The sequence below is a fragment of the Vipera ursinii genome (genome assembly GCF_947247035.1).
Source record: "Vipera ursinii genome assembly, chromosome: 1".
NCBI classification, from domain to species: domain Eukaryota; kingdom Metazoa; phylum Chordata; class Lepidosauria; order Squamata; family Viperidae; genus Vipera; species Vipera ursinii.
The window spans coordinates 257,773,463-257,788,190 of record NC_139512.1 but is presented as its reverse complement, the minus strand read 5'-3'; the positions used below and the strand labels follow the sequence as shown (position 1 = coordinate 257,788,190).

General features: G+C 35.7%; 1 protein-coding gene across 1 annotated transcript; it reads right to left on the bottom strand.

Annotated features, from left to right (window-relative positions):
- Positions 1-1,101: 1,101 nt before the first annotated feature.
- NUS1 (NUS1 dehydrodolichyl diphosphate synthase subunit) lies at positions 1,102-14,422 on the bottom strand. The gene is made up of 5 exons (XM_083355671.1): positions 13,814-14,422; positions 7,437-7,559; positions 6,660-6,812; positions 4,993-5,092; positions 1,102-3,331 (listed from the first exon to the last, which is right to left on the bottom strand). Exons 1-5 carry the CDS (start codon positions 14,211-14,213, stop codon positions 3,241-3,243), a joined length of 867 nt encoding a protein of 288 aa, XP_083211797.1. The 5' UTR covers positions 14,214-14,422; the 3' UTR covers positions 1,102-3,240.
- Between the last annotated feature and the right edge of the window lie 306 nt (positions 14,423-14,728).

Here is a 14,728-nt window from a genome sequence, read left to right as displayed (position 1 = left end):
TTCCCCAAAGTATTAAAGTGACTTTCATTATGTCTACTTTGTGCTTGGTCAGAACTTAGACCAGATATGTCAAACTCGCGATGTCACGTGATGTTGTGCGACATATTGGAGCTTTTTCCCCATTGCCGGCAATGGGGTGGGCGGAGTTTCATTGTGACACATCCAGTCCGTGGGCTGGCAGTTTGGCACCCCTGACTTAGACAAACCCTGAGATTGGGAAGACATTTTATACAATTGCCATGTTACAATAAAATCAGCGATATTGTCATTTAAGATATTTAGATATTTAAAGAACGGTATTTTGGGAAGTTTTCATAAACATGGTGTGAATAGAACATCGCAGTGAGGAATAGGAACCATGACACATTTTATTTAAGGATTAGGCAATGGGAACTGCAACTTAATTGGATTTCAACACAAAGCTAGTTATTTCACTGTAGCTCCTCAAAAAGGATCAAATTAAAATGTAGTTCAGGGAATCTAGTAGGGAGCATCGCAAGCATAGAAACACATTTTGTTATTAGTGTTGTATATCAATTTGAAGTTTTAACATGGCTCATATGGTGATTTGCCATAACTATCAGCTATTTTGAAAATACAGTGAACTTATGAAGAAATAACACTGGTCCTAATTGAATAAATCCACCCTATAGCTTATATGTTTTAGATATCTGAGCTCCATTTTTTTTAAGAAACAGCCTTTCTTAGACTGGTTTGTGACAAAGTATAACTTCTCAGATTTATCTGTTTCAGCATGTTTGCAGCCAGCATATCATAACTTCCAGACACCGATTAAATATTTCCACATCCTCTTTAACTGATTGGGAAAGAAAGAAAATGTGTTTCATGCATTCCTAAACTGCAAACAGTTTTTTAAACTTTCAAAAAGGGATTACAAATCAGTCTCTCCAGTCCACCCAAAGATGAATTTAGATCTAATTTAAAATATAATATCCAGAGATACTGTTTTTTTAAATGAACGATTTCAAAAAAGCCTTTGAGAATTGTTTTCTAGAACACTTTGTCACACATTTTAAGTATGCATAGGCACTAGGGAGAACTTTACATGTAAAACAGATGCGTATATTCGTACAACAGCACTGCCTGTAAAAAGATATATTTATTTACAGGTTGTTATTTTACTCTCAGTCATGAAATCCAGTAAGTCAATTGTTCATAATAAAAAGTTGCTTTACATATTATTTACAAGTATCCAAACATACTTTGTCTGTCACTGCTGCTGACTATGCCTTCTCACATAACTTTAGATGGGAGAGTTTACTGCAATCATATACATTCAAAGAATAAATTGTGGATATGCACAGTGTTTTGGCACATCTAACTTCATATTTTCTACTGAGCTTGGTACATACAGTAGTCTGTTGTCAAAGATTGTCACAAGGGTAGACAAAATGCAGGTGGTGCTTCAAACTATTCTTTGGCAACTGAAGATTCAAAAAAACTATCAAGTACAAAAGTGGGAAAGAATCTTAAATTTGCTATTTTGTTTCTCACAACTTACACTACAATTGCTTTGCTAAGCTCATAGCTCTGATATTTAGATGTCAGTTCTCTTTAGGTCTTTCAATTAATTTACATATACCAAGTCATAATTTTCAGTATTTCCTGTAGAATATGTTCCAAAACCTGTCTTCATTAAAATGCAGTTTCCTGAACAACTTTATAGAAATGAATGCATGAACATTCCTGAAATATATTGCACGTTTATGATCACTATAGCAGAAATTGGAAGATAGATTTTGAAATTCCAGGAGGTATGTATATTGTCTTGATGCCCATTTATATCATAAGCTTACAGTAGTAAGCATTCTTTAAAAAAAACATCCCATGGTCGATTAATCCATAATTTTGTCACAGATGTATAAAGTATCACTTTGATATTTAAAAAAGGAGAAAAATACTATTATCATCTGCAGTATTTTACTCGACTAATTGGAGATATTTACAAAAAAGCCATTCACAAAATAGATTTAAGTTTCTGTTCCATTTTAAACCAAAATATTATAATAAAAATGGTTTTGCTATTCTTAAAAATATGCAGTTGAAACAGAGTATTTACTGGACAGTCTGTTTAAAAACTTACAAGGACTTAGGAATATATTTAGAGGTTTGGAGAAAAATCTCACACTATATATATATTAAGCAGCACTACGAAGTTGCTGCAGGAAATTAGCTGACAAATAAATGAATTTTAGCCTAAATACATTTGTTGTATTGTTGTATTAATACACTGTCACACAATAACTGCCGCAATCATTTATGCAAGTAATCATGTTACAGTGTATTGACAATGTCAAAATTCAAAAAAAATTATCAGTGCATATTGAATTAACACTTTCACTGTTTGGTGCTACTGTTTCTTAGCCAGACATAAACTGAGTGTTTTCTGAAGATAACATGGTGGATATTCATGTTGAAAATGGAGTCAATCTTTTTCATAAAGGAAAATACAAGCCTTTAAAAAAAAACTTACCTTCACTCCGAGATGTTAATATGCTATTCTAAAATACAGAGGTCCAATGGTTCATGTTGTATTTGGAAAATTTCAGTTTACATGAGGATGCTCCATTATTCCCACATCCATTCTTCCACACAATCCACCATGCTATTTAAACTTCAGCTCTCCAAGACAGAAAGAATGGTCCATAATTATAAGGCCCATAATTCAATTGCTGATTTAATCTTAATCAGTTTTAACATTAGTTATTCCCTCTGTCCAATCTCACCCTGTCAGATACTTTTATAAATGTTTGCAGATAATCAATTCACAATGTGTTCCTAGAATCTAGGGCTTAGGAAGTCAAGTGTAAGTCTGGTGAAGAAGATGTAAAGTATGATTTCAGAAAATCATGAGGTGACTTCAGCTGAGAATGTGCACTTTATTGACTGCAGTGCTACTTTGACTTTTATATATATATAACTGCATGTAAACATTTCTAGTATTAAGAATTTGATCACTGAAAAAAATAAGTCTGAAATCTTTAAACAACTATTTTTACAACTTTCATGATATACCATTATTAGACAGCAGTAAAGCATTGCTTTCTCATACCTTCATAGATTATGAGTACACACACATACAAATTCTAAAAAGAATAAGACACTTTATTGAATTTGATAAATTAAAAGATTATATACTGGACTTGTATGCATCACAGCTATTTGTAAACAGAGACCTTGGTCCTTTCCAGAGAAATCTTGATAGAATTCTGCAATAAATCATTTTCCAACACGCTGATCACATGATGCATAGTAACAAAGGGCAGAGAAGAATTCATCATAGCTGACATTCACATGTGAAGGCAAAGAACTGAGAAAAAATAATTGGAAAGAAAACTAAGTATAAGTGGGAATGCATACAATACTTAAGTTTGTTATCACTTTCCTAAAAATTTGCTCTGAACGATTGATATATGACAATTCATAGAAATTTTATAATAATAGATGAACTTAAGGATATTTCAAATTTTCTATCCACTCTATAGCTGAGGAATATGCTAACAGATGCATATTGCTTGGCTATACAAGAATCTATTCTTAATACGCAAGATTCCACAAGATCTCCCCAACTTGTAGTACCTATGTGCAAAAGTACACAGTGCATAGTTAGAGATGCGCTCTCATGGTAAGAATATTCTTCTCCATGGAACATTGAGTTCGGATTCAACATGAATTTGCTCAAATGATGAAAATATATTCACTAATAGGAAAAAAAGAAATTTACTGCAAGGATGGGATACCTCTAGCCCATCAGATATTGATGAATCATAGCTTTCATCAGACTCACTATTAATCCAAAGCTTGCTATTCTGCAACAAATGAAGAACCGCAAGATTCTTCTGGACATTGTTGGCTTTAATTAATTATTAATTAGGTTTGCAACCTGTTTAAATAAATCTATAACTTTTAAATATTTAAAAGTTAAAGATGCCAACTTAAAGGATTTTATTATTTGTATTTTTTTTAGTTGTGGATAGCCCAATCCATATTCAGAGGGATAAAGATATCTGGAATATTTAGGGATACTCGTATAGCTATGTCTTATAGAAATTGCATCTTTTCTGGGCTTGTGCAGCTGTTGTTGTAATACATCAAGCAGAGATGCATTGGATTTAAGAAAGTGTACATCCAAATAGTATTGAAATAATTTTTCCTTTAAATCTAGAGTATTACACAGCCCTAATTTTCAAACCATTGCTCATAATTCAGAAACATCCAATGGTTTATTATAGTCATAAAAATAGAATAAAAGAAAATATTACAAGGAGTTAATGGCTAGAAAAGGCAAACATAAAAAGATGGATTCTTAAAGATTCCTAAATTGCGTCTGTGTGGGTCAGGCATGTCATAGAGAGCAAGTCATTCCACAGGACAAATAGAATATTAACAAGGTGACAGAACCTACATTATACTGATTATCAAGAAATTTTACCATCTTTTATGATTATACACTGGGTCAATAATAATATAAAGTATGTATCAGCAAGCAAACTATTAATCTGAGCTGTTCATGAATTTGTATTTTTCTTTTTGCAGCTGGCAATCTTTGAGGCTGGAAGAAGCATTTTTTTCCTAATGCTTTCAGTGTTGGATAGTGGGCAGGAATGGGGAGTGATATCAAGGAAGTTGAATCCTTTTTTCCACTTTTGAGGGAAGTGTTTAAAAGTACAATTTAGCAATGTGAGCTTAACACATCTATTTTTGTTAGTCTAGTAAAGAAAATTAGTGACCTATTGCAATCTGGAGAGAATGACAAGAAACACTGAAGCTGCATTTTGATCTCTCTTCCTTTGCAAAAGGGTACAAGAGAAAAACTGTCAGTGTATTTCTAATGCATTTCTTATTTAGCCCTCAACATAATTGGAAAGAACTGTTTTCTTTGTTTGACTTACTACAATATCCACACTTTTCTATCAGATTGAACATCAGAATCAAAACTACTGAAAATACATAAGAATTATATGTTCTTACACAATCTCTGTCAATCTGATTTGCCAGGGAAGAAATCCCAGGACACTGTCCACAGGACCAAACTTTACTATTAGGTCAGGATCAGGAAAGCCATTAGTACCTAGAAAAAGGGCACAATAATATTGCAGAATCAAGACTACCCAGTTTATCAGGGGTATACACAGGTTCACCATAACATTCATGAATGAGCAGTGGGCTAATGCCTCCTTAAGTAACACCAGCTGCCTGCAATTAGTGCAGGTTCGCATCCCACCAGGCTCAAGGTTGACTCAGCCTTCCATCCTTCCGAGGTAGGTAAAATGGGGACCCAGATTGTTGGGGGCAATTAAGCTGACTTTGTAATAATGCCGCTTGGGGGTGTGTGAAAGCCCTAATAAGCAGGCATATATATAGAATGAAGGCTACTGCTAAGCTTGTAAGCCGCCCTGAGTCTTCGGAGAAGGGCGGGATATAAATGGAATTAAAATAAATAAATAAATAAATAAAAATAAATGAATAGAGTTGAAATAGCCTAGTCAGCAGAATACACTGTAGCCAAATAATATATTCACAGAAAAGCAAATTCTGGGGGTCAATTATCCCACATGGATTTTTGAAACAACATTAAACAGCTTGTAAGTAATTCGGTCAAAACAAATAAATTCCACATTCAGAACACTGCTTTTAAGTATCTGTATCTGCAATGAAATGGGCAATTTTGAGTATTATTGGAAGATAAATGCTCAGATCGACAGATTTAATATGTAGATTATTCCTAAATGTCAGGCCGCAAAGGCCAATCTTATGTTATTGTTGTTTTCTAAAGAAAATATTACCACATTTAGGGATATTTGAAAATCAAACATCAAATGAGTAAGGAAACGTTTAAAAGAAACAGCAACCAATTGAATATAACTTATAAAATAAATTTATCGGATCTGGCTTTTGGTACCCCCTGCATATAAACCTGAAGACAAATGTGATTTTTTTCCAAATTAAATGGATTTTCTTTCATGAAGCCATGTACCACTACAAATAATGACTGCACTTATTTGGCAAGGTACACCTACATAGCAAGAATTACAAAGACATATTTCAAAAGGAGATCTTCTACAAAGTAACCCCATAGAATTTAGAGACTGAATACAGGTAGTCTTTGACTTACGACTGTCTGGAATTACAGTCATGAGTTGTTGAAGATGTGAAGCAGGTCACTATGTAACTGGACATGACTTTATGAGACTTTCTGAGGTGGTCATTAACCAAGCATGGTAATCTTTAAGCGAAGACCACAGTCATTAAGGGAATCCATAATAGCAATTGGTGTTTTCTGCTGGAAAACAGCAAAAAACGTTGAAAATTGTGGGCATGTAATGGTGGGACCCTGCAAACAGCTATAAAGCTGAGTCGATTGCCAAGTACCCAAAAGGTGATCATCTCACTGTGGATGGAACATGCAGCCATTGTAACTTCAAAATTGGTTTATAAACACCTTTTGGGGGTCTGTCATAATTTCAAAAGAGCGCTAAACAACTGGTAATAAGTTGAGGACTACCTGTAGTGAATATGTAATCCAGATATTTACACCAAGAGTTTGATTATATTTTTTAAAAAATATTACTGTTAGATTAGCCATTTTACTCCAACAACTACTCAAAAAAGTAAATAAATTTTGCTTTAACACTTACTGCTTAATAAATTCTCCAAGATGTTCATATCCAGATCTGTGCATTTCTTTTGCTTTTGTGCTACTAAGTGGCAAAATTTCTGAGCTGCTCTTACGATATCTGTTTTTCCATCCTCTGAGGACAGCACGTTCAGTACAGATTGGCAATTTAAAACTGCAGTTGAAATTAAAATAAAACAATGAAAGTGGAAGAACAGAAACAGTTGCTTGAAATCAGTTTTTTCTAAAGTTACTGTAGAGGCTTACAATTCTCCAGTTAAAATGACATTTTCCCCATTACTCTGCAATTTGTCAAAGTTCCTACTACTGGTAAGCAGTGGTGGCACAATGGTTAGAATGCAGTATTAACTAGCTCACGGTTGACTCAGTCTTCCAACCCCTTTGAGGTTGGTAAAATGAGGACCCAGATTATTGGGGGCAATAGGCTGATTCTGTAAACTGCTTAGAGACGGCACTAAAGCACTGTGGAGTGGTGTATAAGTCTCGGTGCCACTGCTACTTAAATAATCCTACTAAAGTATGCTTTGTAGAACATCCCTAATTCTTTGCTAAAATAATAACACGCCAGTAGAAGTTTAGAATCAAAATTTTCTTAATTCATGTTTATATACATCTATCTTATTCCACTGAGTTGTATACAGCCAGATATATAAGAAGTTGTGGCCATGGAAATTTCCCATTGAAGAAATGAAGTAATCAGTATTTGTGGATTAGTTTTGTGTAATCAATGTATTTTAGTCCTCAATAACAATACAGGGTTTTTAAAAAATTATCTTACCTTGATCTGTTTTTTCCTGATTTGCAAATTTCACTGTATATTTGGAACAGTCAAGATTCAACAATTCCTGCTGCTGTTTTAAAATTTCATCCATCAGTCTTGTATTATTTCTTTTGAAAATACCTTGGGGAAAGAGGAGAAAGAACATGTGCTGGTAATTTTTTTTACCTTGCTACAGAAATGATATTTAGATTACTTGGAGCTGCCCAGGAAGAATGTTCAGAAACTTTACTTGGTGTAGTAGGTTGATTCAGCATAGCAATACTTCTCCATTCTATACATTTCATTCAAAATGCTTATCACCTTTAAAGCTCTTCATGGCTTAGTCCTGGTTACTGTAGATAGAATCTATTTGTTCTACACATTTGAATTATGATGGCATGCTGCATACCCACTCTCTGTAAAGATGAGAGGGGGACTAGATAACTTGCTTTCATTGTGACTGCCCATTTTGAACATATTACAGGCCAAGTTCCTTTTTTTATTCTTTTAAGATTAGTTTGCGATTTTATAATTATATAAGCTACTCAAAATCTTATGATTCGGGTAATACAGAGATCTTGTATCTTGCAAAGGTAGCCATAATACATATATAATAAATGCTTATTTAATTATAAGAGTATCAACAAACTAAACCTCTTTTGGACTATACTAAGTAAGTGATATAGCACAACAGGGACTAAATTCTATATTCTAAATAGCCATCCCAAATTACATAACTGGTTGGCCATTTGCAAGGCAGATTCCCTTTTTTCCCAATTGCTGTCCTTAAAAACAGTATGGGATGTACTCCAGGAAAAGTATTCAAAAATTGAATTCAGGTACATATAGATTTCTAGTTGTATAAAATGTCTGACACTGATTTGGAACCATTATTTTCCATGAAATTTGACTCTGCAATCAAAAGAGAGTTTAAATACCAGACAGACCTGAAATATATCTTCTGCACACAATTGTATATTCAACCATTGGACAGAGAGTAGGAACAAGTATACACTGCTATGAATTTTAATTGAATTTTAAAAAGATATACTTCAAAAACCACAAAATTAGGGACATCCCTTCTACCTATAAACAAACTCCTTCATTCCATATCAGAAATTAATCAGTTGCACAATATAGTAAAGTTAAAATCTCATTTGAGTTCAGCTTCTCACGATTTCTGGGATATGTCAATAGTTTGTCACTGTTTTCTTTCAGGATGTTTTCTCAACTATCCAGTTAGCTTATCTCCCTTGCACTGCTTATCTTTCATCTGAGTACTAAATAGGCTGAAACCTGCATAGCTTCCACAGCCAAAGTCAGCCAGATGCTGAGACACGCGGCATGGAAGAGTTGCTATTTGGTACACATAAGCTCAAGATGCCTTTAGTTACAGATTATTCACAAAAAAGGCCAGAATTTGGGACAGTCCTGGCAATTGTTCTAGAACGAATATTCTACTGTATTACACTCTGTCATTATAACATAGCTCCTCACAACAAAGGAAAATGAATCAGTAATCAACAGCATGGGAAAAACAATCCTTATAATTAGGTCCAAATCTGATACCTGACTTATTCTTAAACAAATCATAACCTACTTCTCTGCTGAATTTCAGCTTCTGCCTTATTAGCAGCAGGAAAATCAGAGCTTTTAAATAAAAGTTAATATTATATTTCTTCTGCTAGTGAATTATAAAGTTAATTTCATAATGTGATACAGGTTATTTTGATTATCCTGAGCTGTTATCTGTCTCTCCACAAACACATACAAACACAAACGTCCCAGCAAAAGGTATTAAAGATAACTAGGCTTTTGTTTTAAAGAGAAACAAAAAAACAAGCACACATTCTTCGATACAGGTAAGAACCACTATTATACCAGTGGTACTGGTCTGAACCATTAAGAGCAGCTACAGAATGACTTTGCATTATAAAATGTTATAAATCACATAGAGCTTCTAGTTAATTTGGGCATGTACCTTTCAAGTTTGGTTTTTTCCAAAACCAAAAATGTATCTGCAAATAATGACAATTATATCTATATAGCATAGGTATGATGCAGCATTCCACTGAATGTCAACTGCTGCCACTATACATATAGTCCTCGACTTACAACAGTTCATTTAGTGACTATTCAAAGTTACAGTGGCACTGAAAAAAGTGACTTAGGACTGTTTTTCACACTTAGGACCATTGCAGCCACCCATGGTCATGTGATCAAAATTCAGATGTTTGGCAACTGATTCATATTTAGCCCCAAGTGTCAAAAAACTAGTAAGAAACTGATTGGAAACGTGTGTGCACACACGTGCACACGCATGCACACAGATACAGGGTAAGCATATACACAATTTCAGTTCTGACCAGACTATATGTTACTACTTCAGAATTCTTGTTCTAGCTAGCTAAAAACTCTATGCAGTTTTTTAAAATTGGTTACTAAATCCAAGTGAGCAACCTGTCAACTTTATTTTAAAAAGCTGTCATACATTCAAAATTAAAACATTGCTTCCAATTATTTACTTGATCCCCTAAAATTTAAATTCCTAAGACTTTGATACTCAAATTAGTTGTTTCTCCATACTTCTTATAGCACCTTTTATAAGAGTTTTCATTTCAAAACTTACCCAGTAAGATACAGTATTAATACAAAAATATTTGGTTTTATTTTACTACTTCAACCTATGAGCACAATTGAGCCCAAGATTTCTGTTGCTAAGCGAGACAGTTATTGAGTGAATTTTGTGCCATTTTATGACCTTTCTTGGCAAAGTTGTTAAGTGAATCACTGCAGTTGTTAAGTTAGTAACCCAGTTTTAAAGTGAATCTGGCTTCCCCATTGACTTTGCTTGTCCGAAGGTCGCAAAAGAGCACATGACCCCAGGACCCTGCAACTACCATAAATATATGCCAGTTGTCAAAGTCTGAATTTTGATCACATGACTATGGGGATGCTGCAATGGTCATAAATGTGATAAATGGTCATAAGTCACTTTTTTCAGTACTAAATGAAACATTGTATGTTGCGGACTACCTGTACTACTTTTTTGTTTTAGAATAGAATCTATTTTCAACATTTTTAGCATAGAATGTTTTCAACTTCCCTTGTTTACAAACATTTGCATAGATTAAAAGAGAAATAGGAAAACATTTTCATCAATTATAGGAAGAGTCGCCAAGACTCTTCAATCTTTGAGTAACTTTGACAAAAAATAAACCAAATTTATATTAGACTCTCAACTTCCTAGTCCACGGGTGTCAAACTTGCCACATCACATGACGTGTTGTGACATACCGCGACTTTTCTTGCATTGCCAGAGCTGGGGTGGACGTGGCCCTGAGTCCTTCAGGAGAAGGGCGGTATATAAATAAAATAAATAAATAAATATGATGCAACCGGCCCGCGGGCTGGCAGTTTGACACCCATCCTAGTCTAACCCTTTGCATTTTTTGCCATGCGTCTGTGTATTAAATAGGCTCATTATTGAACAGAAAATGCAAATATGTTTCTTAGTTATCTGTTTAGTGATGGTCCATTTTTAATATGCATGTAATTATTCCTTAACAAATTGAGCAATTTTCAAATTATCCCATTTGGACTTAACATTGTGACTCATATTTAAGAGCTGTAGTCATGTAATTAAATTTTTACTGAACTGAAGCTATTCTTCAAGACTTCATTTTCTCACATATACTTTAATAAATTCTGGCTGTCTAAAGTTTTCCATTCCACCATGATTGTAATTGCCCACTTATATCTTAAAGGTGCTAAATACAACATTGGCCTTCTTCTCCTAAAGTAATAAGTTTATTTTAAATTGGATATATGTTGTCCACCATCAAGTCAGAGTTTCTCCAATCATGTTTTTTATGGTATATTATTTAATCTAAACAAGCTTTTAGTTTCTTTACTTGGGTGTCAACTTCATCATATAGGTTGATCCTATTAAAATGCTGTTGATAAAATGTGATCCCAGTCTTTACATGTAGTCCTCATTTAGCAAATGGCTGCACTTATGACAGTGATGAAAAAATAACTTTACAACAATCCTAGTATTTACAACCTTTGCAAAGGAAAGCTGAAGGAAGATTGTCTTCACAGTCATGGTTTTACTTAGCAATCACTTAATGATCAAGTTGCCAGTTTCAATTGTGCTTGCTAATTAAGGACTACTTGCAATGCATTTAAATAATAAGATTTTATTTCAATTCATTATATGACATATGAGCATGTTAATCTTAGTCACATAGTCACATGAATCTTAATAACAAATAAAGTGACATTAAGCCCATACAGGACTGAATCAGATATTGCTGCTTTTGGCAAATGAGACTAATTTCTTAGAATGTAAAACAAAATACATGGCATTTTCTTATCAGTTTTCATGAATTAAAAAGAACAAATATAATATTTTAAATATCATAATTTCAGACAAATCACTTTGAAATTACTTTGGCTAGCTGAAGCAGTGCCAATTTATCGCCAATTTATCAACCACACACAGTAATTAATAATATTTGTGGAGTGGAGATGATACATAGTATTGAACAATGGGAATCATAGGAGGTATTACAATGGCTGAAAAATTCTAATTTCCTTTGAAAAGAAGCAAAACATTAAGATAATAAGCATTTACTAAAAACTTCAATATACATTTTCAGTTTTTGGCATTATGTAGAATCAAATAGGGTTACTGTTTTGATACTTATTGGATAATAAAGGAGAAGGGTAAGTAAGTAAAACTGCAAAAATCAGAACATGACAGTTTGAGAGCAGAGAGGTATAGGTATTATATTACTGTCAGGAACCTATACCTCTGCTCTGAGAGCTTAAGGGACTGTAAATACCATTCTGCTCCTGCTTCGCAGATCCCTAGGGTTCAAAAAACAATTTGAAAAATCCTGGGATCAAGCACAACACTCAGATCACCATGATACAGTTGCTGAAACATTCTGGATCCTTGTGTCAATACCATTTCTAGACTAATCAATTAAATATGTATTACCAGGCAAAAGAAAAAAAATCTGTATCTGAGAGATGGAGAATCTGAGGCCATCCCATTATTCCTGAACAAATAGATCCTGGTATGGTGGCAAAAGAGTGGGTGGTTCTGGGAATATATACAATAATATGTCTGCTAAAATGAACATCGGCAGATATTTATTGGAATCTAAAAATAGGGTGTATAGCACTAATATTTGCAAAAAATATTTTTTCAAACAGTTGTTCAAAACAATTATTCTTGATTAATTTGTGTTAGTTATTATGGGTTCTTTTGTTTTTAAAAAATTAATAAAATGTTCTAAACGGCAGTAAGAGAAGTAAAATAAAGTATAGGGATTAAACTAATTGCATTCAGTAGGCACTAATAAAAAGATTCAGAAAAAAACTGCTCAGAGTCCATCTTGAGTCAGGTAGTTCCATAATTGAATAATAGCTAAATAACAAAACCAATGAACTTCTTGAAAATAGTTCTTTTATTGACCTTCACCTCTTAACTTTCTACTGTTTATATTTTTCTCTATCAGCCAAACTCACTAGTACTGAGCTCACGCTAGGTAAGGAAAACATACCCTGTAATAAAGCCGCTCCCTGTTTCAACAAACCTTAGTTGCCTTAGCTGGCATTTAATATAGTTTTTTTTCTCGACTTAATTACAACTGAGCCCAAAATTTCTGTTGCTGAGACATCCGTGAAGTGAATTTTGACCCCATTTTATGACCTTTCTTGCCACAGTTGTCAAGTGAATCATTGCAGTTGTTAAGTTAGTAACACTGTTGTTAAGTCCTTTCGCCGAGGCCTCAAAACACTCCTTTTCCATCAGGCTGACCTGGACTGACAGGGACTTTAATTATGTTTTTAATTTTTAACTTAATTTTAATTTGTTCTACTGGGGCTATTAATTTAATTTCTTTTTAACTTTTGTATTATTGTATTTTATTGTTGTTAGCCGCCCTGAGTCCTTTGGGAGATAGGGCGGCATATAAGTCCCAATAATTAATTAATTAATTAGTAAGTAATTAAGTAAGTAAGTAATTAAGTGAATCTGGTTTCTTCATTGACTTTGCTGGTGGCAACATAGCTCTGGGACACTGCAAACCAGTCATAAATACGAATCAGTTGCCAAATATCTGAATTTTGATCACGTGACCACGGGGATGCCCGCAATGGCTGTTAAGTGTGAAAAATGGTCATTCGGCGCTGCTGTAACTAAACTCTTGTTAAGTCGAGGACTACCTGTAACTGGGAGCGACGGCAGGCAGGGCGAAAAAAAAAAGGAAAAAAAGCATCTACCGGTAGGACGTTCAAAGTCGACCCCGCTATCGAGACGAGGTTAAAACGGCCCCGGCGGGAAAAGGGTGAGAGCAACTTGGCTGTGACAGGTGACTTACCTTCGTGGTCGTAGACGCTGACATAGGAGATGCCCACCGCCATGCACCACACCACTAAGCTGGCCACATCGGCGTAGCTCTGCTCCTCCTCGGTCACCACCAGCCCTACGTGGCCCGGCAGTTTCTGCAGAGATTTGGCATCCCTCCGCCACCGGCCACCGGCGCCCACCACTTTCCGCCCCACCGCCGCCGGCTTGTGGAAGGCGAAAGGATTCGCGGCCGCCGCCGGAGCTAACAGGGCCCGCGAGGCGGCGGTGGCGGCCGTAGCCGCGCGCCGCCGCCAACGGTTGAGCCACGAGCCGCGACCTCCGAACCAACCGCGGCCCCAGGCGACCAGCGCGCGCTGGACGCTGAACAGGGCGTGCAGCAAACGCCACAGCAGCTCGTACGCGACGCTCATTGGTCTGGACGGAGGGAGACGCGAGAGGAGCAGAGCGGGGATCGTCGGTTGAGTCGGTTAAAGGAGGGGGGGGGGAAATCAGCCGCACCGCGGAGAACGCACCATCTCGCCTCCCTTTGCCTCACGGAGACGGTTTTATCTGCCCGGCAACTTTCGCTAGTGCAACCATCTCTAGACCTGCGCTGACCTTTCCCCCTCTAGCCTACGCAGCTGCCGCTCATTGGTCGAAGCAACGGGACTAGGTCATTTCCGCATTGATAGAGCAAATGACGTGGCCCGAAGGAAATTGACGAAGAGGGAAGCCCTAAGGATGTCCTTTTGCAGCTACAGACGGATTTAATGTTATATTGCGACATCTAGTGGCGGAGGTTTGTGAGTTGTTAAAAGTTCCGCCGTCTTGGTCACCATGTGCGTGATAGTGAAACAAATCAAATCTTGCGACTGGTTCCTTTGTTTGCTCAAACTGGATAGCCAGTTGTGGAGATCAATTGGATAAAAACCTCCTATAATGGCTT

What these genes read in the sequence shown, in the direction of transcription:
- NUS1 (XM_083355671.1), bottom strand. Translation starts at nt 14,213, where the DNA reads ATGAGCGTCGCGTACGAGCTGCTGTGGCGTTTGCTGCACGCCCTGTTC. An exon ending in CAGCGTCTACGACCACGAAG is followed by an intron (nt 7,560 to 13,813) that starts GTAAGTCACCTG and finishes TCTTTCCCCAAG; the next exon opens with GTATTTTCAAAAGAAATAAT. An exon ending in ATCAGATTGACAGAGATTGT is followed by an intron (nt 3,332 to 4,992) that starts GTAAGAACATAT and finishes ATTTTTTCTCAG; the next exon opens with TTCTTTGCCTTCACATGTGA.